The 23648-nt window shown below is 39.6% G+C and overlaps 2 protein-coding genes across 2 annotated transcripts; both read left to right on the plus strand.

The window, feature by feature from the left end:
- Window positions 1-768: 768 nt before the first annotated feature.
- LOC113309853 (vacuolar cation/proton exchanger 3-like) lies at window positions 769-3964 on the plus strand. The gene is made up of 9 exons (XM_026558370.1): window positions 769-1359; window positions 1450-1546; window positions 1642-1838; window positions 1933-2148; window positions 2486-2611; window positions 2722-2838; window positions 2952-3122; window positions 3215-3308; window positions 3387-3964. Exons 1-9 carry the CDS (start codon window positions 1081-1083, stop codon window positions 3452-3454), a joined length of 1365 nt encoding a protein of 454 aa, XP_026414155.1. The 5' UTR covers window positions 769-1080; the 3' UTR covers window positions 3455-3964.
- A 1996-nt stretch (window positions 3965-5960) lies between these two features.
- LOC113312969 lies at window positions 5961-8337 on the plus strand. The gene is made up of 6 exons (XM_026561704.1): window positions 5961-6197; window positions 6436-6793; window positions 6892-7032; window positions 7367-7419; window positions 7530-7617; window positions 7793-8337. Exons 1-6 carry the CDS (start codon window positions 5961-5963, stop codon window positions 8335-8337), a joined length of 1422 nt encoding a protein of 473 aa, XP_026417489.1.
- Window positions 8338-23648: the final 15311 nt, after the last annotated feature.

The raw sequence follows: 23648 nt of genomic DNA on the forward strand, positions 1-23648 counted from the left end.
AATTTGGATATGTTAAAAAAATAGGCTTTTTCCATATGTTAAAAGTCAAATGTTATGATTTTACTACTATACTCATAGAAGGACTATTTCTCTCTCTCCTTTTTCTCTTCTAATAGGGGACCACTTCTCTCTCTTCTTTCTCCAATAACAAATGAGTGAGGACCAAAAGATAGTTTAGGAAAAAACATGAAAAAGTGGCTACAATGATTTATTTTCTTAATTTTTGTGAAAACTAAACTTGCCTATTTTTTTAGAAACAGATGGAGTATGTTGGATAAAGTCTGAATAATATTATACTCCCTTGAAGAAATTTGTGACTTGTGAGTGAATAGTAATTTTTTAGTACTTACAATTACGATATGACGACAAAAGAGACTTCTATTTTATTTTAACAAAACTAGTCATAAAAACCCAAGGTGACCAAACTTGTGGTACGAAAACCCCACTCAAATGTTGGGATCCATTAAAACTCCATCGTAAACAAAATTGATACAAAACCCCCAAATTTTTAAAAATTGATACAAAAACCCCAAATTTAAATGTTGGTTTCATCAAATTTATGATGAAACCAAAATAAAATTTGGGGTTTTTGTGTTAATTTTGTTTTGATGGGGTTTTTGTGTTACTTTTGTTTTGATGGATTTTTTGTGGAAGGATGGTGACACTTCTGGGGTTATAACTCGCGGAACGTATTTTTAAAACGGGAAAAGAATTGTTCAATTGTCACCAAACATTCTGTTTTATACTATAACTTAAATTTATTGAATGATTCTCGGGATTACTGAGAAAAACCATTTGTAATAAGTGTTGCTCATTTACATATGGAAAGGCAACACAAATCCGTTCTTTACAAGTTAGCCTTGTCATTTAAAACATTAAAGGAAAAAACAAATCGAGAATAAAATACGACGAAGCTTCGAGGAAATTCCTCAGAGATCTGACGATATATACCACATGCAAGGCTACTCAGTACTCTCACAGGCTAGAAAGTGGAGCAAGATCAGTCGGTGGCTGATTGTTTCTGTTGCAAATTTGAGTCTTCAAATTCTTAAATTTAATTACTAGAGAGCTTTAACAACAATGGCTGGGATAGAGCCGTGGAATCATGTCGAGAATGGCGGAGGCGGAAACACCATTAAGGGAACCAGCAGAGAAATTAAACACGGTCGAACGGCTCATAATATGTCATCATCCTCCCTGAGAAAGAAATCTAGTCTTTCTCTTATTCAAAAAGTTAAAATCGGACCCTTGAGACAGTTTTTAACTAATCTTCAAGAAGTCATTCTTGGCACCAAGCTTTTTATTCTTTTCCCTGCCATTCCATTAGCCTTTGTTGCCAAGTATTGTCATTTCGGAGATGTAAGTATACTGTTTCATCCATTTTTATAACATATTTTTTGATACTTCAAAAATTGATCCAAATTTCCATTTTTGCTATTTGAATCTCAGGCATGGGTATTCGGATTGAGTTTGGTGGCACTTACGCCACTCGCCGAACGCCTCAGCTTTCTCACCGAGCAAATTGCATTTTACACAGGCCCGACAAGTAAATAATTTTCTTCATAATTCATATTATTGAATTTAAAAGAACAAAAAGACCCTCCAAATTTGCATAACTCATATTTGAAACTTGATTTTCAGTTGGAGGACTTCTTAATGCAACATGTGGTAATGCGACGGAGCTTATAATCGCAATATTTGCATTGTACACCGGGAAAATAGACGTCGTCAAATACTCGCTTTTGGGTTCCATTCTTTCGAACCTACTTCTTGTTCTTGGCACTTCTCTTTTCTGCGGTGGTCTGGCCAATCTCAACAGCGAGCAAAGATACGACAGAGTATGTTCTGAGCCTTAATCTTGATTTCATTCCGTCAATTATTTGCGGGAATTTAATTTTTTTCTAATTTAGCAACGTTTATCCGATGTTGCAGAAGCAAGCGGACGTGAATTCATTACTGTTGTTGATGGGTCTGCTATGCCATTCATTGCCATTAATGTTCAGATATGCTTCTACATCCAGCACTGACCTTACAGCTAATCCAATCTTAACAATGTCAAGAGTGAGCTGTATTATCATGCTTATCGCCTACATTGCATATCTTTTCTTCCAATTGAAGACTCATCGACAACTTTTCGAAGCACAAGAGGTAATCATAATTTAATACTCTATATTTTTCAATAATTGGTAACATACTAACATGGCTGCTGATCCTACGGAATTCTTCTATGGAAATACTTAAATGAGAAAACAAGCTTATCCTTTCTTGTTGGCATTGTGCATGGAATTTGTGGTGCCAATTGACATTCACATGCACCCATAATCAATTAGTGGCATTGCATTTGCAAGTAACTAGCTGTGATTGGCAATATGCGCAATTATTGGTTTCGTTAATTCATTCGATATGTCGTTTGGAGGCGAACTTTTGCTACTTTGCTCATTGTTAGGAGTGTAATTAAGTCTAATAATATTGATCATCTGTACAGGGAGACGATGACGACTTGGCATCCGAGGAAGAGGCAGTGATTGGATACTGGAGTGCATTTATTTGGCTCGCTGGTATGACTGTGGTCATCGCTTTTCTATCTGAATTCGTTGTTGGCACGATCGAGGTATAATACATATATGAGCCGTTCTTAGTTAAGATCCTTTTCCCTTGGAGCAGTACTCTTGGATTCTCTTTGTTTATGAGTTAATTGTAATCCCCTAATGATAATTTCAGGACGCATCGGAATCTTGGGGAATTTCAGTCAGTTTCATCAGCATAATCTTGTTACCGATTGTAGGAAATGCAGCTGAGCATGCTGGTGCCGTTATATTCGCATTTAAGAATAAGCTGGTACCACTTCATGAATCCTCATCAGTACATGCATACGTACAGTGAAAAAAAAAATTAACCTTGAAGTGGATACATGAGTGTTGATATATATTTTTGTGCATGATATATTGCAGGATATTACTTTAGGTGTGGCCTTAGGTTCTTCTACTCAAATTTCTATGTTTGTGATTCCGTTGTGTGTGATCGTTGCTTGGATCATGGGTATCGAGATGGATCTTGATTTCAACCTCCTTGAAACTGGTTCTTTAGCGCTGTCAGTAATTATTGCAGCATTCACCTTACAGGTAAACACTTGTGTTATTTGCTTGCTTCCTGTTCACTTTATTTTGTTGAAATGTTGGTATACGGTGCTGAAATGGGCATACTGTGTTTACAGGATGGTACTTCACATTACTTGAAAGGATTGGTTCTTCTGCTTTGCTACTTCGTCATTGCGGCGTGTTTCTTTTTCCTGAAATCTCCAGTTACTGGTAAGTTCTAAACTAGCACAGATTGTGTTAGACTCCAAGCTATATGTATCTAACATTTTTATCTCCTTGAAATGGCAGAACCAACAAATTTTATCAACATGAGAGTTGGATCAGCAGTATCAACTGCAACAAACCTAGAAGCTTAACAAGCAAGTTGCCCTTGGGATTTATTGATCAACTCCACGACATGTGTGACTATCCGCCAATGTTGCAATACCTACACACACCATCATAACGTCTCATGTCCGGTTGTGGTCGTGAAAGAAGAATTCGCCGTACATTATTTCATTCTTATATACAGTATGAATTTACATTTAAGCTTTACCTTTTTTATATGTAATGTGTTCTTAGTTTCCCAATCTTTGGAGGAGAGAATTTGGAATTCATCATCATCCATGTATCATCGGGGGAAGGAGCGAGAGCTAGGCTTAGCCAAGAAGTATTAATGATAGATGTCATATGTGACCTCTTTGAAAAGTTTATTTGTGGAGGTGATATCTGAAAACATTTTGAAATTCATGGACAGCTTCCTTCTCTCGCTTGCTCCTGCTACTACAAGAGGGGGTTGATTTTTCAGAATTGTACTACTTCATGCCATATCGCGGTGAATAAATAAAAGAAAGCTAGTTTCGCAGTCTAGTTTCTATATTAGTTCATATATGCAATGACTGTGTTGTCTGTTATCAATCTTCCGGGAAGAAAACCGCTATGAAGAGGAGTCATAAACTTATCTAGAAATGATTTTGAAAATACTACCATCAAAGCAAACATTATTTTTAGTCAACCCATGGTCAAACTCATTTCTCTCGCTACTAATACGTGGGGTAAAGTAAACATTGTTTTTTTTTAAGGGTAAAAAAAGATTATATATTAGAAAAAACAGAAAATAGGTCATTCAAAATCAGGTTAATATGGACAAATAAGATTTTGTCTGGATCAAATGGACGAGAAATAATTTAACTTGAGTGGGTTTAAGGTAACCAAATACAAATTATATAGTAAGCTTACTCTAGCGATTTTTCTAAGATATGTATTATTATTGTTGTGAGGATGACACAGTGATTCACATTTTTTTAACCAAATAAAAATTATAGTAAAACACCGGCAAAATCCCAGTGGCCCAAGTATAAATCTGCTTTCTTTCTTCATACCGAGTTGACTCAGTATTCTTTCTTCATCAATTTTTATGATTTTAATCTGTTTTTTTGATGGTATCTTTTGATTTCTTTCTCTTAAAGCTTTGTAATGTTATAGTTTCTGTGGATTTCATATTTTTTGATCGTAAATTTTCATCAACAATATTTTTTGAATTAAGTTTTGAAATATGGTTTACTAATCTTCTTCTTCCTAATGTATTTGCAGTTGGTTTTATCCCTAATAGTGTTTACTTTGTTTGCAGTTGTGATTCAAGCGTTTGTTAAAGTTATTCTAATGCTTTTTGAAGCTATTGTGTGTTCACTGTTTATCAAGTTTGATTTTCTGGAGAAGTTCCATCACTGATTTGTTACAATGACTCACTGGGTTCGGAAAAGCGCCAGGATGAAATTCAAATTTCAAAAAGTTCGTTACAAACAAACTGCTTTGACTACTCTCGTAATTATCGGAATTATTTACAGTTGCAGACTTATCTTTTTTAATCGTGATTTCCTCTGGAGAAATTATTCTCAGTCAATATCCTCATCCCAATATACTCGGATGAATATCTTCTTCAATTCAAGTGAAACCCAGATTTTTCTAGGGTTTAAACCTTATAAAAATCCTTTGATAAGTGATACTTCACATATCCAGAATAGTTATCAAGTTCATCATAAGTTTTCTTTTAATCATCTAATGGCGGAAGAAAAAGACAAATCTGTCACAGACTTGGCTACAAAATTTATGCAAGCTGCTCTTGACCTTGGAGATGTTGATGAGGTGGTGTGCCATCAATCTAACAACGTTGAAGATAATGAAGAAATTAGTCTGGTAGGAAAGGTTATCATTGAAGGAAAAATGGGTTTGAAGACGATGGAGAAAAACATTTTTCTCACTTGGGATTTCTTACCTGAAGAGGATCTCAAAGTATTTGAATTGGATCACAACATTATGGAATTTTGTTTTAAAGACAAAGATACACAAAAAAAGGTATTTGATACTCGTCCATGGAGTATCAATGGTTATCTTGTAGTTCTTCATTTTTTATAATTCTGAGGTTATTTATCAAGATTTGAATTAGGTATTCAATGTTTCTGGATTCAACTGAAAAGGATTCTCCCTGAACATATGAATGTTAAGGCTGTCACAAAGATTGGAAGTATTATTGGTGAGGTTATTGCAGTTGATCTTGTAGATGCAATCCCAGATGCACGAGATTTTGCCAAAGTTTGTGTTCAAGTTGATGTTAGTTATCCAATGAGAAGAGGGGTGGTGGAAATTACTAATGCAGGCTCCACAAGATGGATTAAGTTCTTTTATAAGAAGCATCCTCATAAGATCTGTCCTAACAGTTACATTCTTAATCATACTAAAGGTGCTTGTAAGGCTGCTTCTGACTACCTTGTCAAGGCACATGCTAAGCTTCATTATTTTGGGGAACTTAAATAAGGGGAAATGAAATAGATAACTATTACTAGATGAGGTGACCGGGTTCCTAAATTTAACCAGAAGAATACAATGAAGAGTAGTGTTTTTATCCCTCATAAAGATAGATATGTTATTGGTCAAAGAACTGTCAATGAAGTTGTTGCTGCTGAAGGGGAAAGACTTGGGAAGAGACAAAGGAACAATTCTCCAGAAATTCTTGTTTTTGAACTGGATGATGATTCAAACTCTGGATCTCTTGTGAACACACAGACAACTAAAATAGTCACAACAGGGGATAAACCATGTAGCAGCACAAAGGAAGCTAAGGTACCTCTTAGACTCTGCAATTTACTGGTTTGCTTTAATTTTGTTGTTTTCAATACGAAAATTATTTCATGGAATGTGCAAGGAATTGCAGATAGTTTTACAATGCATCAGTTTCAAAACTTAGTTAAAACTCAGAATCCTGATTTCATTTTTCTTTGTGAAACTAAAATTGATGAAGATAGGATGATCTCAGTAGCCCAATCAGTTCATTATCTGAATTATGTTTTCATTGATAAAGTTGGTAAAGGAAGGTGGTCTTATTCTGATGTGGAAAGATGGTATAGATGTTGAAGTTATTGGTCATGAGAATAACATCATTCATGTAGTCATTCAATTAGACCCAAATGAACCTAAAGTTCTTATCTCCTTCATGTATGGATCTACTTACATTGAACCTAAGAAAACACAATGGAATTTCCTATTTGACTTTAGAAAGGATGTTCAACAACCTTGGTTAGTATTAGGTGATCTCAATTTCCACTTGGATAACAATAATAATACCTCTGATAAATGGGTGCAGAATAAAGTTAATGATGCAGGTTTAATTGATATTGGCTATGAAGGCAAAGACTATACTTGGACCAGTAATTCTTATGGTACTGGAACTAGGAAAGCTAGATTGGCATGGCTCTGTGTAGCAACGATTGGTCTTTAAATTTTGTCTCTGCTAAGCTTTTATATTTGAATTTTATAGCTTCAGATCATTGTCATGTTCTGCTTATCACTGATCCTATTCCTAAACATTTATGGAGGCCTTTTAAGTTCTTTAGGACTTGGATAGGACATAATAGTTTTAAGGATAACCTTGAACAATCCTGGGCTTTAGATGTCCAAGGTAGCCCTGCTTAAAAATTGAAGCAAAAACAACATAGTGCAAGATTATTTTGTCTCAATGGAATAGAATGGAATTTGGAGACATCCAAAAGAATATGAATAATTTGCAAAGTGTCTTAGAATCTGTTCAAAATGAGAATTATTCTGAGGGTCGGCATGTCTATTGTTAGTAAACTTGAAAATTGGTGTAAAATTCAATCTGAATTATATAGAGAAAACTCTAGAGACAAAACAGGACTTTCTATGGACAACAATACCAGATAATTTCATACTATGGTAAACAAAAGAAAACATACTAATAATATATTTTTTCATAATGATGGTAATTTTTTTAGAGACAGAGATGATATTAGAAATCTTCTTACTCATCATTTTAAATTCGTTGCTAGTACTTCAAATCCTATCTTGACTGAGGAAAGTTTTGATGTTATTCCTTGTGTTATCACTGATGCTGACAATGCTTTACTTTATGTTGTTCCTGATGATCTTGAAATTTAGAATGTTGTTAAGAATATTCATGCATGGAGTTCACTTGGACCTGATGGATTTCAAGCAGGTTTTTATCAAACTCAGTGGTCTCTTGCAGGTAAAGATGTCATTAATGTTGTTAAAAGATTTTTTTCAAAGTGGTCGTATGCCCAGATGTCTTAATAAGACTTACATATCTCACATTCCTAAGTGTAAAAGTCCAAAAAAGTCTTCTGAATTTAGACCAATTGGTCTCTGCAATGCTTCTTATAAAATTGTGTCTAAAATCCTAGCTAAGAGAATTAGGCCTTGGCTTAAGAAGTTAATCTCTCCTTACCATGCAGCTTTTGTTCCAGGGAGACCAATTCATGACAATATTATTATTGCTCATGAATTGATCCATACTATGAAACATAAAGAAGGTTCCAATGGAACTATGACCATTAAACTTGATCTTTCTAAAGCCTTTGATAGGCTTGAATGGTCTTTTCTCAACAAAATTTTAGAGAAATTTGGTTTCTGTAAAGATTTCTGTAATCTTGTTATGCAATGTGTTTCTACAACAAGTATTAGTGTGCTTCTAAATGGCTCTCCATGTGATCAATTTGAACCAACTAGGGGTGTTATACAAGGGGATCCTTTATCCCCTTATCTTTTTATTCTTGCAATGGAATATCTTTCTAGATCTTTGATTTTTGCTGAGCATAATAAATCTATCATTGGAATTAAAGCTTCTAGGAAATCTCCTCCTATTTCTCATATGCTTTTTGCTGATTATATTCTTATCTTTGGTCAGGCTAATATGCAGCATATTGATAAAATTTTGCAGATTCTTTAGGATTTTGGTAGTCTTTCTGGACAGATGTTGAATTTTGATAAGTTATGTGTTTATTTTAGTAAAAATCTAAGTCCTAATGATTGTACTGTTTTAGCTAGAGACCTTAATATGTCTTTAGTGACAAACTCTGAGAAGTATCTAGGTACTTCCCTTTTGCTAGGTCATTCTAAGATAAGATCCTTTGATCCAATTGTCCAATCATTTGAAGCTAGACTCAATAATTATGTCAGTACTACCATGAACCAAGCTGGAAGATCAACCATAATTAAGACTGTTTTTAACTCTTTGCCTACTTATCAAATATAATGTTTTAAAATCCCTACTACCCTTATTGGTCATTTAGACTCCTTACAAAGGAACTTCTGGTGGATACATAGGTCTGGTAAAGGTATCAAATTCATAGGATGGGATGATATTAATAAGTCTAAAGACCAAAGAGGCATAGGATTTAGAGATCTTGAGAAGTTTAATATTTCTCTTATCTATAAGCTGGTTTGGAAAATTGTTACTGACCATGATGAGTTGTGGGTGCAAATTCTAAGTGCTAAATACTTTAAAGACTGTAGCATTTTACACTTGCAAAAGCTTAATGAAAATTTCTCTTGGATTTGGAGAGGTATTTATAGATGTATTGATAATATTAAACAGAATAGTTGTTAGGTAGTTAGGTGTGGCATTAAGGCTCATATCTGGCTTGATTGTTGGTGAAAAGACAAGGGTACCCAAATATACCTCAAACTAAAACTTTTCCACCTATAAGTCCTTTCTCCGAAAGTGATTGGTTATGGACTGAGTCGATACAATACAACAAATCGGTTCACACTTCGTGTGATCGTCTATGTATATGAGATCGAGACAATATGACAACAAGATAACTTGTGTGATTGACTATGGACACAAGAGATCGAGACAATGCAACAACGAAGTATGTTTACTTGATAAAAGTTCGAACTTAACCAAACACAATAGGATTACTTATCAAGTAAATAGGAATTAACGTTTGTGTAATTTACTTTAAATTATAATAACAACAATTATAATTGCGGAAAATAAAAGTAAATGACACAACAAGATTTAGTTGAGACCAAGCAACTAAACCTATAGTTAGTTCCATCTGTATTCTCGCGCCTCCGACCTGTAATAAGTCATGTACTTGGAACAATTCCTTTGGTTCGTATTCCAAACAGTAAAGGAACAACAAATCTGTTTGGTATCAACTCTTTTCAACCAAGTGATGTGAGTTCGACAAAAGGCTCTTCTGTTTATCTCAATAAACTCCTTTATCAGGTTCTTAGATCTATCTTATTGTCAACTACCAAAGTAATTGTTAAGATTTTGCAATCAATACTTTTAATCACAAAGAATTGTATTGATGCCGATCTACACAACTAATCAATCTAATCTACCACAAGGATAAAACGATTATAGTTGGATACTCTTTTACCGAAATAAGTATTGTGCACACCAAAGATTATGAACCCAAATCAGAAATCTTCAAAGTCTTCTTTGTATTCAAATCTTCTTAGATCTTCAATAAACACCTGCACACAATCAACTTGAATCTCTTGTGATCAATCACGCACAGAACGGAGTCTGTTAACAATGGATTATCATAAGACGTCTTTAGATATACAAACAGTCTAAAGATCCCCGTCGAAACTTTGATCTAGTTTGAGTGAATCTTATATCAGAAGAGAAGATTCTCAAGCATAAACAAACTAGGTGCAATCAAAGTTCAACCACCGTTAGTCAATCAAATCAATCGAAAACAAAAGATAAACCGCAATTATCTAGTTTCCCACCAACGGTAATAATAGATCTTCTCAATCCCAAAGAAGTCTTTAAACTGAGCGGTCGTAAGAGATTTCTCCTAATTAGGTTACTATCCTCTCCGAATAGGCGGCTTCACCAGTAGCAGCACAACTGAGATAGCTTTGCTGTCTCTGAGGATTAGTTTGCTCAAAATGCAAACTTTCATATTTATACACCAAGGAATTTCCAAAACCGAAAATATTCTCAAGATATGCAATATATTCCAGATTCGGTTTCCATAATTCCTGGAAATGCTTTGTCCAAATAATGACAGAAAAGCTCTTAGAAAATCTCCAACTAGTAAATGCACATTACTAATATTCATTTTCCAAAAATAAAATTAAAAACCTTAAATAAAATATTCTCAATTTATTTTATTCGATCCGGGATTTTCTTCCTTTAGCTATTAAGGAATAACTTTGAACAATTAAAGATAAGCATTACTGCACATGTTCAAAGTATGTCGACATCCGTACTTTGTAAGTCCTCTTTCATACTTACAATCTTGAAACCGATTTGCCACACTTCCAAACAAGTTTAGAATTGGTTCATCTGACTTTCAAGAACTACGTAATTGATCAAGAACACTCAATCACCAAACATGGGTTTCACGGTTCTACCAAAACAAGCTTCGGTTCTACCTCCATGCGAGTACTTTGCATAGTCACGCTAGTTACAGAAATTCGGTTGACTAGGTACTAGGATCGGTTCCCCACATATATATGGTATCTAACTTGTACTTGCTGCACATGTCCATAGGATCGTTTCCCCTTTGCCTAAAAACGTGTTGCACATGTCCATAGGATCGGTTCCCTTTTCTACTAAAAACTTGATGCACCTCATACAAAGATCGATTCCCCTTTGTGGTAGGTTACATCTCTTGCTAGGATCGGTTACCCTTTACCCAGATTCGGTCATACCAATAACACTAAATCGATCATACCATCTCAGTTGATTAATTAAGATCGGCTTCACTAATAAAAGTCATACCAATACAAAAGTCAGGTCTTTGTGAATAGTTTTACCAAGAACATAAACAATGGTAGTTCAAAAGATATGCAATGAATAACAATACCAACAATGCCTGGCGATTTCTCTTTAGATTCACAAAACAAGTTCATGAATTTACTTCCTTAAAATAAATGTAAAACATTGTTTCCTAAGATGAAACATTCACCTTATACCCATACATAATCATAATAGCATTCAAACGATTATGTCGACGTCTTATCTACAAAGTTTAATGGTTAAGCAATAAACCTCGTATTATATTCCTTAATACTACGTCTAACTAGAGTATAATCATTCATGCTTCGCAGTTTTGTTTTCAATATGCACGACTTGAAAGATACGTTAGGGAATGAAACAGTTCAAGTCAAATATCACTAACCTCAAGTGGAAGGATGATGTTTTCGTTGTAGCTCCTTACTTCTTCACTTCTTCAAGTCTTCGCAATACTTGTAATGTCTCATATCCTAATACTTTCAAGCTAACATATACAAAGTTGACTCTAGTACATAATCAAGCGACTCTTAAATGAGTTTTGGCTCACTAAAATATGACAACCAAACTTGACATACCAACACTCGGTGGGTTCAACCGAGCTATGCTCTAACAGTTGGGTTATTGGCTCCTATGCCTTTTGAAGGATTAGTAAATACTTCATCTTATACTACTGTCTGTGAGCTTTTTATTCTGGTACTAGAAACTGGAATTTTCATTTGATTCACTATCTTTTTACTCCTGATGATGCTAATAAAATCCTTGCTATGAATATTCCTGCTATTGGTACTGATGTGCTTATATGGTTACCAGATAGGAAGGGACAGTTCTCTGTTAAGAGTGTTTATAATGTTTTTACTGAGAAAACTAATTTCCCTGTAAGTAATCATCATATTCCTAATAAGGCTTGGCGGTCTCTATGGAAGGTCAAATTACCACATAAAGTTAAATTGTTTGTTTGGAAGTGTATGAAGGATATTATTCCTACTAGAGATAGACTTTATAGATACAAGCATGAGATTGAAGTTCATTGTAGTTTATGTAATTGTCCTGCTGAAACTAGTGATCATTTGTTTTTGGAGTGTCCTTATGCAAGATCAATTTGGCTGGCAGTTAATATTAATATTGGTACTATTTTATCTCAGCATGGCTCTTTTAGAAATTGGGTTATTTTTTGGTTCTCTGCAGGTACTAATATTACTTCTGGTTCAGGTATCAATAGAAAAGATATAAATAAAATGCTTATGGTTGCAACCTGGACTATATGGAAGGATAGATGTTCTAAGGTTTTTCAGAACAAAAATCCTAACAAGATCTTGTCTCTAGACAGTATTAACAAACTTGTTAAATGTTCGGCGATCTACTAATGCCATTGTACCTCAACAGGATATTAAATGGAATCCTCCAGATATTGTGTTCTTGAAAATTAACATTGATGCTTCTTCTAAGAATGAAAAATTACAAGGAGGTCTGGGACTAATTGTAAGGGATTTCGCAGGTACCTGCATTGCTGGACAAGGTATACACTTTGATGGAGGAATGAAGGATGGAATTGAAGTGGAAGAACTGGAGTGTAAAGCTCTGAAAGAAGCTGTTACTCTTGCAGTCAAGCTGAAGTTGAAGAAGGTTGTTTTTGAGTCTGATAGTGAGGTTTTAATAAAATCAATCAATGAACCTGCTTACTTTGTTCATTGGTTAAACCAATCTTTAATTCTTGATATTAAGTTTATGTTAAGTTCTTTGGAGCATTGGAGATGCATCTCAGTTAGGAGGAATGAAAATAGTGTAGTTGATAAGATAGAAAAGAGATCCAGAGTTATGAAAACTAGTTTCAATTATTGAACTGATCTTCCACAGAAAATCCAAGAATGGGTTGATCAGGACTACTCTGTAACTCATTAATTCTCATCAATATTTTTTTTTGCATAAAAAAAAGAAAGAAATAATTTAAGTTGAAACTTACCATTATACCCTGGTTCTTATTTCTTCTACACTTCACAAAGAAACTGTCGATATTATCTTCCCATCTCTGAACCCCATCTCTGAACCCCATCCATCTCCAAAACCCATTGACACCACTGTTGCCATCGTCGACATCTTGTGTTCTCCACCATTTCGATGTTATCTTTCTCCACACCATTAAATACAATCACCACCATCATTAACTATAATCACAGTCACCACCGGTCAACAATAACTAAAACCACCACCACCATCACCCACAATAACTACAACCACCACTACCATCATGTACAACAATTATAATCAACGCCACCATCTTCCTCCACCATCATATTTGAATACCCTAATTGAAAAAGCGGGGGTCTAACAACTTCACCCAATATTTCGCTTAGCAATCTGTATGGACTAACTTCAACATAGTTTGAAGAGAATCAACTAGACAGTCAGACTCAATCTTAAGAAAAGTATATCAAAGAGTTATATCTCAATTTTTCAATTCAATCCGCAATCAAACAAATAGGAATTTGCAAGCCTGATTGAATATAAGAAATAACTTGGACGGTATCAAAAACCAATGTCCAAGTGTCAATCAATTTAATCAACAACCAAAGGTTGGATTAACAACTGATCGAACTTACGCACAACCTGTGATATTTCAATTATATAAAAAAATATAATGCGGAAAAGAAATAATACAGACACCAGAAATTTTGTTAATGAGGAAACCGCAAATGCAGAAAAACCCCGGGACCTAGTCCATATTTGAACACCATATTGTATTAAGACAATACAGACACTAGCCTACTACCAGTTAACTTCGGAATGGAATGTAGTTGATTCATAACCAATCTCACACTAATAAGGTACAGTTGCGTTCCTTACGCCTCTTGAACCACGCCGGATTCGGCGCACTTGATTCCCTTAGCTGATCTCACCCACAACTAAGAGTTGCTACGACCCAAAGTCGAAGATTTGATAAACAAATTTGTATCACACGGTGTTGATGGTGGATTTTAGTTCAGGGTTAAAATTATAAAATCAAATTTATACGCTGACATACTGCAAAGGATAAAGCCACTGATAAGTGATGAATACTTCTTCACTTTAATAATTCACCTAGAATGGAGCATGTGGCAACAATCCCAGTATTCTGTGAATTAAATACACAAAATTCATCCAGGTTGGAGCATGTAGCAACAATCCCATATACCCTGTGAATTTACAACGTTATTAATTAATGCATGACTAGCCTTGTATTTCCTGTGATGTTCCCGCATAACTCTCATTATTAGTGCGGCATGACGACTGAGTACTGCTCTCAGCAGAGTAACACGAATCTCCAAGTGTTAATAGTGAGGCATGCACGAAATACCCGTACATGCCACATCTCTCGGTCTATTATACTAGCCCAATTGAGCCCATCTCTCTCGGTGTGTTATACTAGCCCGATTGAGCATACATCTCTCGGTGTGTTATACTAGCCCGATTGAGCATATTTCAATCTGGACTGACAGTCTCAAAAACAATCACGACCACGCAAGTTGGACGCATGATTTAACCAGCCTAGACGATCCTTAGCAGGAGCAGGCTACCATATTAATGACCACCAGCGGGCCCGTTTATGCCCTAGTCGGTTGAATACATACCACGCCTCCCAAACAACCATCGAACACCAGCCTAGAGTAAGATGGTTGGGCTGGTATGGAGGAGCTTGGAAAAAAATGTACGCACAAGACTGCCAATGTCGGTCTCAAACAGATCGCGGCCGTCCAACTTCACCGGCATGGTTGCACGACATAGATCGTCCCATGGCCGGTTGGACAAGCGTTTTCCTGCACACTGGCGGGCCCCCTTCACGCCTGCATAATCGACCATCTCACGACCTAGCCAAGGAGAAGCAAACGCTCGCCCAAAGTTCGGTCGGCGTGATGCTTTAAGGGTCGCAGGAAATTCCACTAAAGGTATTAAATTGATCACGACCATCCAAACTCACCAGCATTCTTGGATGGATTAGATCAGACCCATAGCCGTCACGCAGGTATTGGCATGTTCACCACCGGCCCAATGTGGGCCCCACATAGTCGGCCTCCCTAAAAGAGGAGCGTAGCTTGCCAATTCGTCCAGCCAAAGTATCATGGACATGAAACCCTAATTAGGGTTTGCGGCATATCACGTGTCGCAAATCAGTCGCGACTATCCATCTCCGCAGGCATAGATGGAGGGTGTAGATGTAGACTCAAAGGTTCTCAAGCATGTCAACACAATCGTCGTGGGCCCGTCTACATGCGTGACCAATCGTCCAAGGACGAACATGGCTAGATGCCTCAATTCGTGCGCCCAAACTAGGCATGGTCGCGCGGTTCCAGTTGCAAACCGATCTCGACCACTCAACTTTGCCGGACAAATCGCGTGGCTTAGATCACATCTCCATGGGACAGTGAGGTACGGACGTGTACACCAGCAAGCCATCTACACGCATGCCCGGTCGGTCTTTCCAAAAACATCTCCCATGCATGGATTCGACCAAGCTGAAAGAAGATACTTACGCACCTCCTAAACCCTAATCTTACGGTCGCAGATGTGGGTCGCAAGTCATCTCGTCCGTCCAACTTCTCCAGCTTGGACGGACAGCCTAAGAGAGGAGTTAGGCAACCAGTGAGGCATCACCACGATCACCGTCCACCACTCTTCCACATGGGGTGATCGGCCAAATCAGGGATTGTCTGTATAGCCTCCTGTTTATGAGTGAAAACTATTTCTGCCGGTTTTGGTAATTTGGGGTGTGTGAATGAGAAATGAATCTAAACCCTAAACAAATGCACTACACGGGAGTGCTTGTGATTCGAGAAATCAATCTGTACAATTCTGGCATAAACCAAGAAATGGTCGTTCCAAACTTGCTTCGGTCGCAAAGTGAAGCAGATGGGGTTGATCTTAGGGATGGAAGCGAAGAAGGTGTTGAGATTGTGAAGGTGTTGGTTGTGTATGACTTGTATCAGAAAGTTGAACTGGCTTGCAGAATGTAAGCTATCAGTTCTGGTGTTTGAATACGATTGTATCAACACTTGGTTTCTGTTGTCTTGTGTTGTTTGAAAAATAGGGAGGAGAACCTATTTATACAAGTCATTAATCCTAAACCTCGTCTCTCGTGGGAAGTGGAGGAATTGGAGTGATGGAGTAGTGGAGTTGCGTGTATTAGTGTCACACGATCAGTCTTGCCCACTTCTCCCATCATCACTAACCGTCCATGTCTTCCTGACACGTTCTTATGATTGCGCGTTGTGCGCTGCACGCTGTAAACCGCCAGACCAATACCCAGTATGTATCCCCAGTTTGTGACATGATTAATGTCTCGAGTGTGTGGATCGTGGGACCCACAAAAGGTAGCATGTGATGCTAGATTAAATAACTAAGTTATTTAGGAAGTCGATATTTGTGAAATATCGTGTGTATTCTATGCAGGTGATGCATCGAATATAATCAGCATGTGTGAAGCATCGCTGTTTTAAGGCTTAACAGAGTAAGTCATGATTAAGCGTCTTAAAATAGATGCATATTTAGCCATCTTCGAGTGATCGTTTGGAGTATGTACAGGTAAGTCTTGACTTGGCCGATCACTTTATGTGGAAGAGTGGTGGGCGGTGATCGTGGTGATGCATCACTGGTCGCCTAACTCCTGTCTTAGGTTGTCCGTCCAAGCTGGTGAAGTTGGACGGAAGAGATGGATTGCGACCCACATCTGCGACCGTTGGATTAGGGTTTAGGAGGTGCTCAAACACCAACCTTTAACTTGGTCGAATACAAGCATGAGAGACATAATTGGCAGGGCCGAAAGTGCATGCGTGTAGACAGCATGCTGGTGTAGGCGCCTATACCCCACTGTGTAATGAAGGTGCAATCTAGGCCACTGAATTTGTCAGGCAAGAGGAACGGCTAAGATTGATTTGCGACATAAATCTCATGCCGCAGAGGCCGCGCGTCATGCCTACTTCGGGGGCGCGTTTCGAGACGACCAAGCCTGGTCGGTCTTGGTCGATCAGTCAGGCGTGCAGATGGAAGGCTGTTGTGCACGTCTATACCTTATTGTCCCATAGAAACGTGATCTAAGCCACTCAATTTTTCTGGAGAAGTTCAGTGGTCGAGATTGGTTCGCAATTGGGAAGTGTGACCACGCCTAGTTTGGGCGTGCGAATCGAGGCAACCATCCATGGTATGCCTTGCCCGATCAGGTGTGGAGATAGGTGGGCCCACAGTGATCGTGTTGATACTCACCGGACCTGCTTAGTCTATTCCTGGACCCTCCATTCGAGCAGGAGAAAATGGACGCTCGTGATCGATTTGCGACACAAAACCCTAATTAGGGTTTTTGGCCGACCGCGTGTTAGCTAATTTGGATAACCGAAAATACGTGTTATATACCTCATCTGGAGAGGACGATTGTGTAGGGCACTTATTAGGCCAGTGCTGAATGCGGTGGTATGTGTCCGACCATCTCAGGGTTAATCTAAGCCATCCAACCATGCTGGTGAAGTTGGATGGTCGTGATCAATAGGTTTTTAGTGGAATTTTCTGCGACCCTCAATTCTCCACGCTGACCCAACTTCGAACAATTGTATATTGCAATCTGGTCAGGCTAGGGAAGAATCGGTCATTCAGGTAGGAAGAAGGTCCGCCGGTGTATAGGACAAGCTTTGCCTAACCGGTCATGGGATAATCTACGCCGTCCAACCATGCTGGTGAAGTTGGACGGTCATGATGAATTTGAGACTGCCGTAGGTGGTCTTGTGCGCACGAGCTTTTCCAAGATGCTCCACACCAGTCTGGATATCCCATTCTGGGCTGGCGTTTGGTGATTATTTTGTCAGGCGTGACTTTGCACCTATGTGGCCAACTTGCGTGGTCGTGATTATTTCCAAGACTGACGTAGGCAGTCCAGATGCTCGATCGGGTTAGTATAACACTCCAAGAATTGCATCCTATACGGGTATTTTGTATATGCTTCATTATTAACGCTTGGAGATTCGTGTTGCTCTGCTGAGAGAAACACTCAGTCGTCATGCCGCACCAATAATGAGAGTGGAGCAGTACAGAAAATACAAGGCTGGTCATGCATTAATTGATAATGCTATAAGTTTATAGTGAGGAAGTATTGACCATTTTATCAGTGGCTTTATACTTTGCAGGATGTTAGCGCATAATTTTGGCCTTTATACTTTTTTAGCCCTGAATTAAAATCCACCATCAACATTAAGTCCCCTGCCTAGCACATAATGGTTACACTATTGTGGGGTAGGCATTAGATGGTGACATATACAGATAAAACTTATGAGACAAAGTTAGATGTTACCAGGAGATACGGGTCGTCCTTTCCTTGGAGCATGTCACGTTCAAGAGGCGTCTAGGCGAGCATTCCCTTAGGATGATGTCAGTCTTGCCTGCTTCGATTGACCTTGCTATGCCTGCTTCTGTAGAGAGCCTACTTCGTGCTTGCTCCGCTCGAATGTGGAGCTGCTATGGCTACTTCGTTCATGGGAGTACGCCAGGTGTGACAACGACCTTGGTGGGACCGGTTTCCTCCTTCGGGTATTCGAGCCAAGAAGGGAATAGAACTTGTATGCTCCTCTTCCCATAGAAAACCGTGCATGTAACCCTGGACGGATGTGGACCCCACCATGTATATGCTTCGACCAAACGTCGCCATGTTGCACCTGTTTGATAGGCATGTGGGTCCGCCTACTTCGCTCAACCGTGGGACTCATCATGCGCCTGCTTGATCGAATATGTGCTTGTTATGCCTGCTTCGGTTAAACGTGGGTCCACTCTATGCCTGCTTTGGTCGAATGTGGGACCCTATATAAGCATGCTTTCTTCGAACATGGGCATATGTGCATGCTTCGATCAAACACGGGTCCACCGTGTACATGCTTCAAACGTCGGCCCTGTGCTTCGACTGAAAACCGGCCCTGCTGTGTGCGCCTATTTCATTCGAATACCAGCCTTATGACCTTGATCAACACCGGCTTTGTGGACTCGACCAACACCGGCCTTGTTTGCTGACGTGGCCCAATACCAGCCTTGTGACCTTGATCGGCCTTGACCAATACCGGCTTGATGTGACCCAATACAAGCCTACTTGCGTGACGATATCAGTCTTGCTTGCTTGACGAGATATTAGCTTTGCGATCTCGACCAATACCAGCTTCGCGGACTTGAGCAACACCGACCTTTTTTGATGACGTGGCCCAATACCATCCTTGCTTGCTTTTCCCGTACGGTTTATGTGCTTGCTCGAGTGTCATCCTTGCTACTTCGACCAAACGCCGACCCATCTAGCTTGACCAAACATCGGCCTTGCTGCCTGCTCGAACGTGGGACCCACCGCGTGCTTGTTTTGCTCAAAAATGAACTTTGTGTGCTCAAATATGAATGTGGGTGCTGCAGAGAGCGTTAAAGCAGCTTCTGGAGTGAACGTGGAGGCGGCTCCTGGAGATAGCATTGAAGCAGGATTCTGAAGCGAACGTGGGTCCCGAAGAGAAATAGACCACTGAAGCAGCTTCTGCTGGAGGGAGCATTGAAGTGGATTCCTATTCAGTTTGATTTACCCTTGTGAATTCCATGTTTCTTGATTGACCATCTCTCTCGTGTTGAAGAAGTCCTTTACTGACGGTGAAGGAACTTCATGCTGAGCCTTAGTCCCCAAGCGTGGTTTACACGGTTTGTATGGTAGGTGGGTTTATCATAAAGATATCGCCATCTTGCCTTCGTAGCTCTATTACTTCTCCATGGGAAAATAAAATATGTAGAAATTCGGATTACCTATGTTCGTAGTAGTTGTTGCTGTGGTGAAGCTCGGGCACTGGTATCAACAAACGACCAACGGTTCTTAGCTGCAGCTGTGATCAGAAGAGACTGGAAGGAAGAGACGTGACAGCTACGGGAACGAACTTGGCGGTATCTTGTTATTATAGGGAGAAGCATGACGGAACTGATAACTTCTTGATGTTTCCTCTGGAATGAAAAAGAAGGAGACAGTCCCCTGCCCACGATTATCCACTAAGCCTTCGACTTGATAGATGTTGTCACACTGGTTTCATGAAGCCGTCTTTACTACGTTTTGTTTCATAGACGTCCATGAATATCACCAATCTTTGACAATACGCCTGTTCTCTTGAGTGTATACTCGTATTTGAATATCTTGGAATCATAATGATAGCGTGCTTGCATCCATGTTTGAGATGGACAACGCGCTAAGAAGTCCCCAGTCAAACTCCTTTGTTAACGCAACTACTTCTTTTATGGGAGACTGAAAGCGTCTCTTAATGTTTCTGCCGTCGATACAGATATGGAATATCTTGGACGTTGTTTCATAATTGTGGCAGTCGTGTATGCGGTACTGGAGTTAGAGTTGGCGTGCAGGATGTTGTATCTCGGTGGTTTTCCTCTTACTGCTTCAGCGAAACTGGTTCTTTCTAGCAAGGCAGATGTTGTTGTAAATGAGCGTTCAATAGCTCCAGAGGATGACCAAAAGCGCAGATTCTCCAACATCGCACGATAGACATGCACCACTGTCTGATAGAGTGACTTCCACGGATCTTGCTCGACATGACGCGTGGACATCGTTATCTCCTTGAGGCTGCTCCGTTAAGGTATCAGCTCCAGTGGAAGATTGCCGCCATAGAACGTTGATATGTTGCACCGGCATTATTTAAACCAAATGGAAGTACAGTATAATAAAAATTCCCGAGAGGAGTTCGAAAAGCTATCTTACTTGCGTCATGCTCGTACATCCTTATCTGGTTGTAGCCGCTACACCCATCCATGGAGGAGAACATGCCGTGTCCGCTGGTTGCATATACTAATATGTCGATGTTAGGTAGAGGAGGATCGTTTTTGGGGCAGCATCTGTTCAAGTCTCTGAAATCCATGCAACACCTGATCTGTCCATTGTCCTCGTGTCTGAACTGCAACTGTTTAACCGGCTTGGATCCAGGTATGACATGTAGATGATGGGTGACCAATTTTCATCTAAATCCGACATTTCTTCATACCTCCAAGCGAATATGTCCTGGTACTCTTTGAGAAGTTCCACGTGCTTCGTGCGTTCATCCGTACACAAGGTTGAGATGATGGAGATATGCCTAGGAGATTCCTCAACTATTTCAATCTCATCAGTTGTGGAGTTGGCGCCATCTTGCAGATGTTGTGGAGCATCTAGCACTTGTTCTTGTGGTTCGTTGTTGTTGTAGCATTCCATTGGGTGGAGAAACTGGGTAATAGTCTCTCCTACTAATTGATAATGTCAGTGTCGGTATACCATTTTCCCTTTCGGGTCACGACTCGCCATAAAAGTTCGTTCCCTCTTGGTGTGAACATGGGTTTCGGCTTCACCGGATGAAGAAGAATGTTTCTTCAGCAAAGATGCGTCGTGGGGCTTAGCCCTCAATGATGCGAGTCGGTCCTCCTCCTGGATTGACTCCCATGTGGGGAGTGGGATGCAATGTTCCTTGTTTGATTCTTCCTGTGGAGCTTCCCTCGGTTCGAACAGTTCCACCCTGCATATTGGTGCGTATGAAGACGATGATGCAGGAATACGAACGACTTCTTCATTCAGCATAGTCTTTAGGCACTGGTGATATGTTGAAGGGACGATCCCGTATGTGCTAGTCCAGTTTCCTTCAAAGTCTGTCATTGTGGTAGGCTGTCGTATGATCTTGCATGGGAGGACCTTGGCTATTCTGAGAGTCTTGAGGGTAATCACATTCGAAGACGCTCCTGTGTCGATGGGGGCTCTCTTGCACTCTGAATCCTTGATGCGTGCAGTAATATGTAGGGCCCGGTTGTGACCTTCCTCTGGTTGATTGCAGCAAACGTCTCCGCCCGCTGATTCTTCAAGAGGTGTAAGAGTTCGCATAAACCTTCCACTGAAGCCGCTTCCTGATCCACCGGTCTCTGGTTCATAGTGAAATTATTGACTTGAGGAGGATCGATGTAAGGATCAGTCCCCAGTGTAGGAGTCTCCATGACAGGACCGCTCATATCTGATGTCATCTTGATGAGGAGATCGAGAATGTCGTTTATCGCTTCTTTGATCAGGTCCATGTAGGCCCGCGCCGCTGAAGTACCTTCTCCGGGTGCGTTGAATGCGTTCCTTATTGTCTTCAGGGGATGTCGTGGCTCTTGTGGCAATCGATCAGTTAATGCTTAAAGAAAAGTGAGTACCTCTTTCTGAGTTGCAGCCATATCCGTTTGAGTCTTAGCAAGGACTTCCTTCCCCTCCATCAAATCTGCGATGGTAATGGGAGATGGTCCTCCTCTTGCTCCTCTATCTCCTCGTCCTGATGAAGGGGTGGCAGTTGATCTGGTGACGGCTGGAGGCGTTACACTTGAAGAGATGCCGGGGTTTGCGACTGCTCTGACTCTGGTGATAGAAGGTGTCACGCCCAATGGAATATCTCCTCCTGCTCCGCTGGTGCTGGTAGTAGAGGAAGTAATTCCACGAGATACATTGATGGTATTGACTGGATGCACGGTGACACCACTTATTGGGATATCAACACCGAGAGTGTTGTCAGCGCTAGTCCCGTCAGGATTGGTTGCTGATCCAGACCTAAGATCCACCATTTCGAAATTGATAAGATTAAATTGGATTTGAAAATTGATTTTGCAACTGAGAGATTAATCTCTCACTGTGGCCGCCAATTTTTTATGGGTGAAAACTATTTTCTGCCGGTTTTGATAATTTGGGGTGTGTGAATGAGAAATGAATCTAAACCCTAAACAAATGCACTGCACGGGAGTGCTTGTGATTCGAGAAATCAATCTGTACAATTCTGGCCTAAACCAAGAAATGGCCATTCCAGACTTGCTTCGCTCACAAAGTGAAGGAGATGGGGTTGATCTTAGGGAGGGAAGCGAAGAAGGTGTTGAGATTGTGAAGGTGTTGGATGTTTTATGACTTGTATCAGAAAGCTGAACTGGCTTGCAGAATGTAAGCTATCAGTTCTGGTGTTTGAATACGATTGTATCAACACTTGGTTTCTGTTGTCTTGTGTTGTTTGAAAAATAAGGAGGAGAACCTATTTATACAAGTCATTAATCCTAACCCTCGTCTCTCGTGGGATGTGGGGAAGTGGAGTGATGGAGTAGTGGAGTTGCGTGTGTTAGTGTCACACGATCAGTCTTTCCCACTTCTCCCACCATCACTAACGTCCATGTCTTCCCGACACGTTCTTATGATTGCGCGTTGTGCGCTGCACGCTGTAAACCGCCAGATCAATACCCCAGTATGTATCCCCCAGTTTGTGACATGATTAATGTCTCGAGTGTGTGGATCGTGGGACCCACAAAAGATAGCATTTGATACTAGATTAAATAACTAAGTTATTTAGGAAGTCGATATTTGTGAAATATCGTGTGTATTCTATGCAGGTAATGCATCGAATATAATCAGCATGTGTGAAGCTTCGCTGTTTTAAGGCTTAACAGAGTAAGTCACGATTAAGCGTCTTAAAATAGATGCATGTCCATCCATCTTC

This window comes from Papaver somniferum, chromosome 9 (genome assembly GCF_003573695.1).
Source record: "Papaver somniferum cultivar HN1 chromosome 9, ASM357369v1, whole genome shotgun sequence".
NCBI lineage: Eukaryota > Viridiplantae > Streptophyta > Magnoliopsida > Ranunculales > Papaveraceae > Papaver > Papaver somniferum.

What these genes read in the sequence shown, in the direction of transcription:
- LOC113309853 (XM_026558370.1), top strand. Translation starts at nt 1,081, where the DNA reads ATGGCTGGGATAGAGCCGTGGAATCATGTCGAGAATGGCGGAGGCGGA. An exon ending in AGTATTGTCATTTCGGAGAT is followed by an intron (nt 1,360 to 1,449) that starts GTAAGTATACTG and finishes TTTGAATCTCAG; the next exon opens with GCATGGGTATTCGGATTGAG. An exon ending in AACTTTTCGAAGCACAAGAG is followed by an intron (nt 2,149 to 2,485) that starts GTAATCATAATT and finishes TCATCTGTACAG; the next exon opens with GGAGACGATGACGACTTGGC.
- LOC113312969 (XM_026561704.1), top strand. Translation starts at nt 5,961, where the DNA reads ATGAAGAGTAGTGTTTTTATCCCTCATAAAGATAGATATGTTATTGGT. An exon ending in GCAGCACAAAGGAAGCTAAG is followed by an intron (nt 6,198 to 6,435) that starts GTACCTCTTAGA and finishes TCATTGATAAAG; the next exon opens with TTGGTAAAGGAAGGTGGTCT. An exon ending in TTGGACCAGTAATTCTTATG is followed by an intron (nt 6,794 to 6,891) that starts GTACTGGAACTA and finishes TGAATTTTATAG; the next exon opens with CTTCAGATCATTGTCATGTT.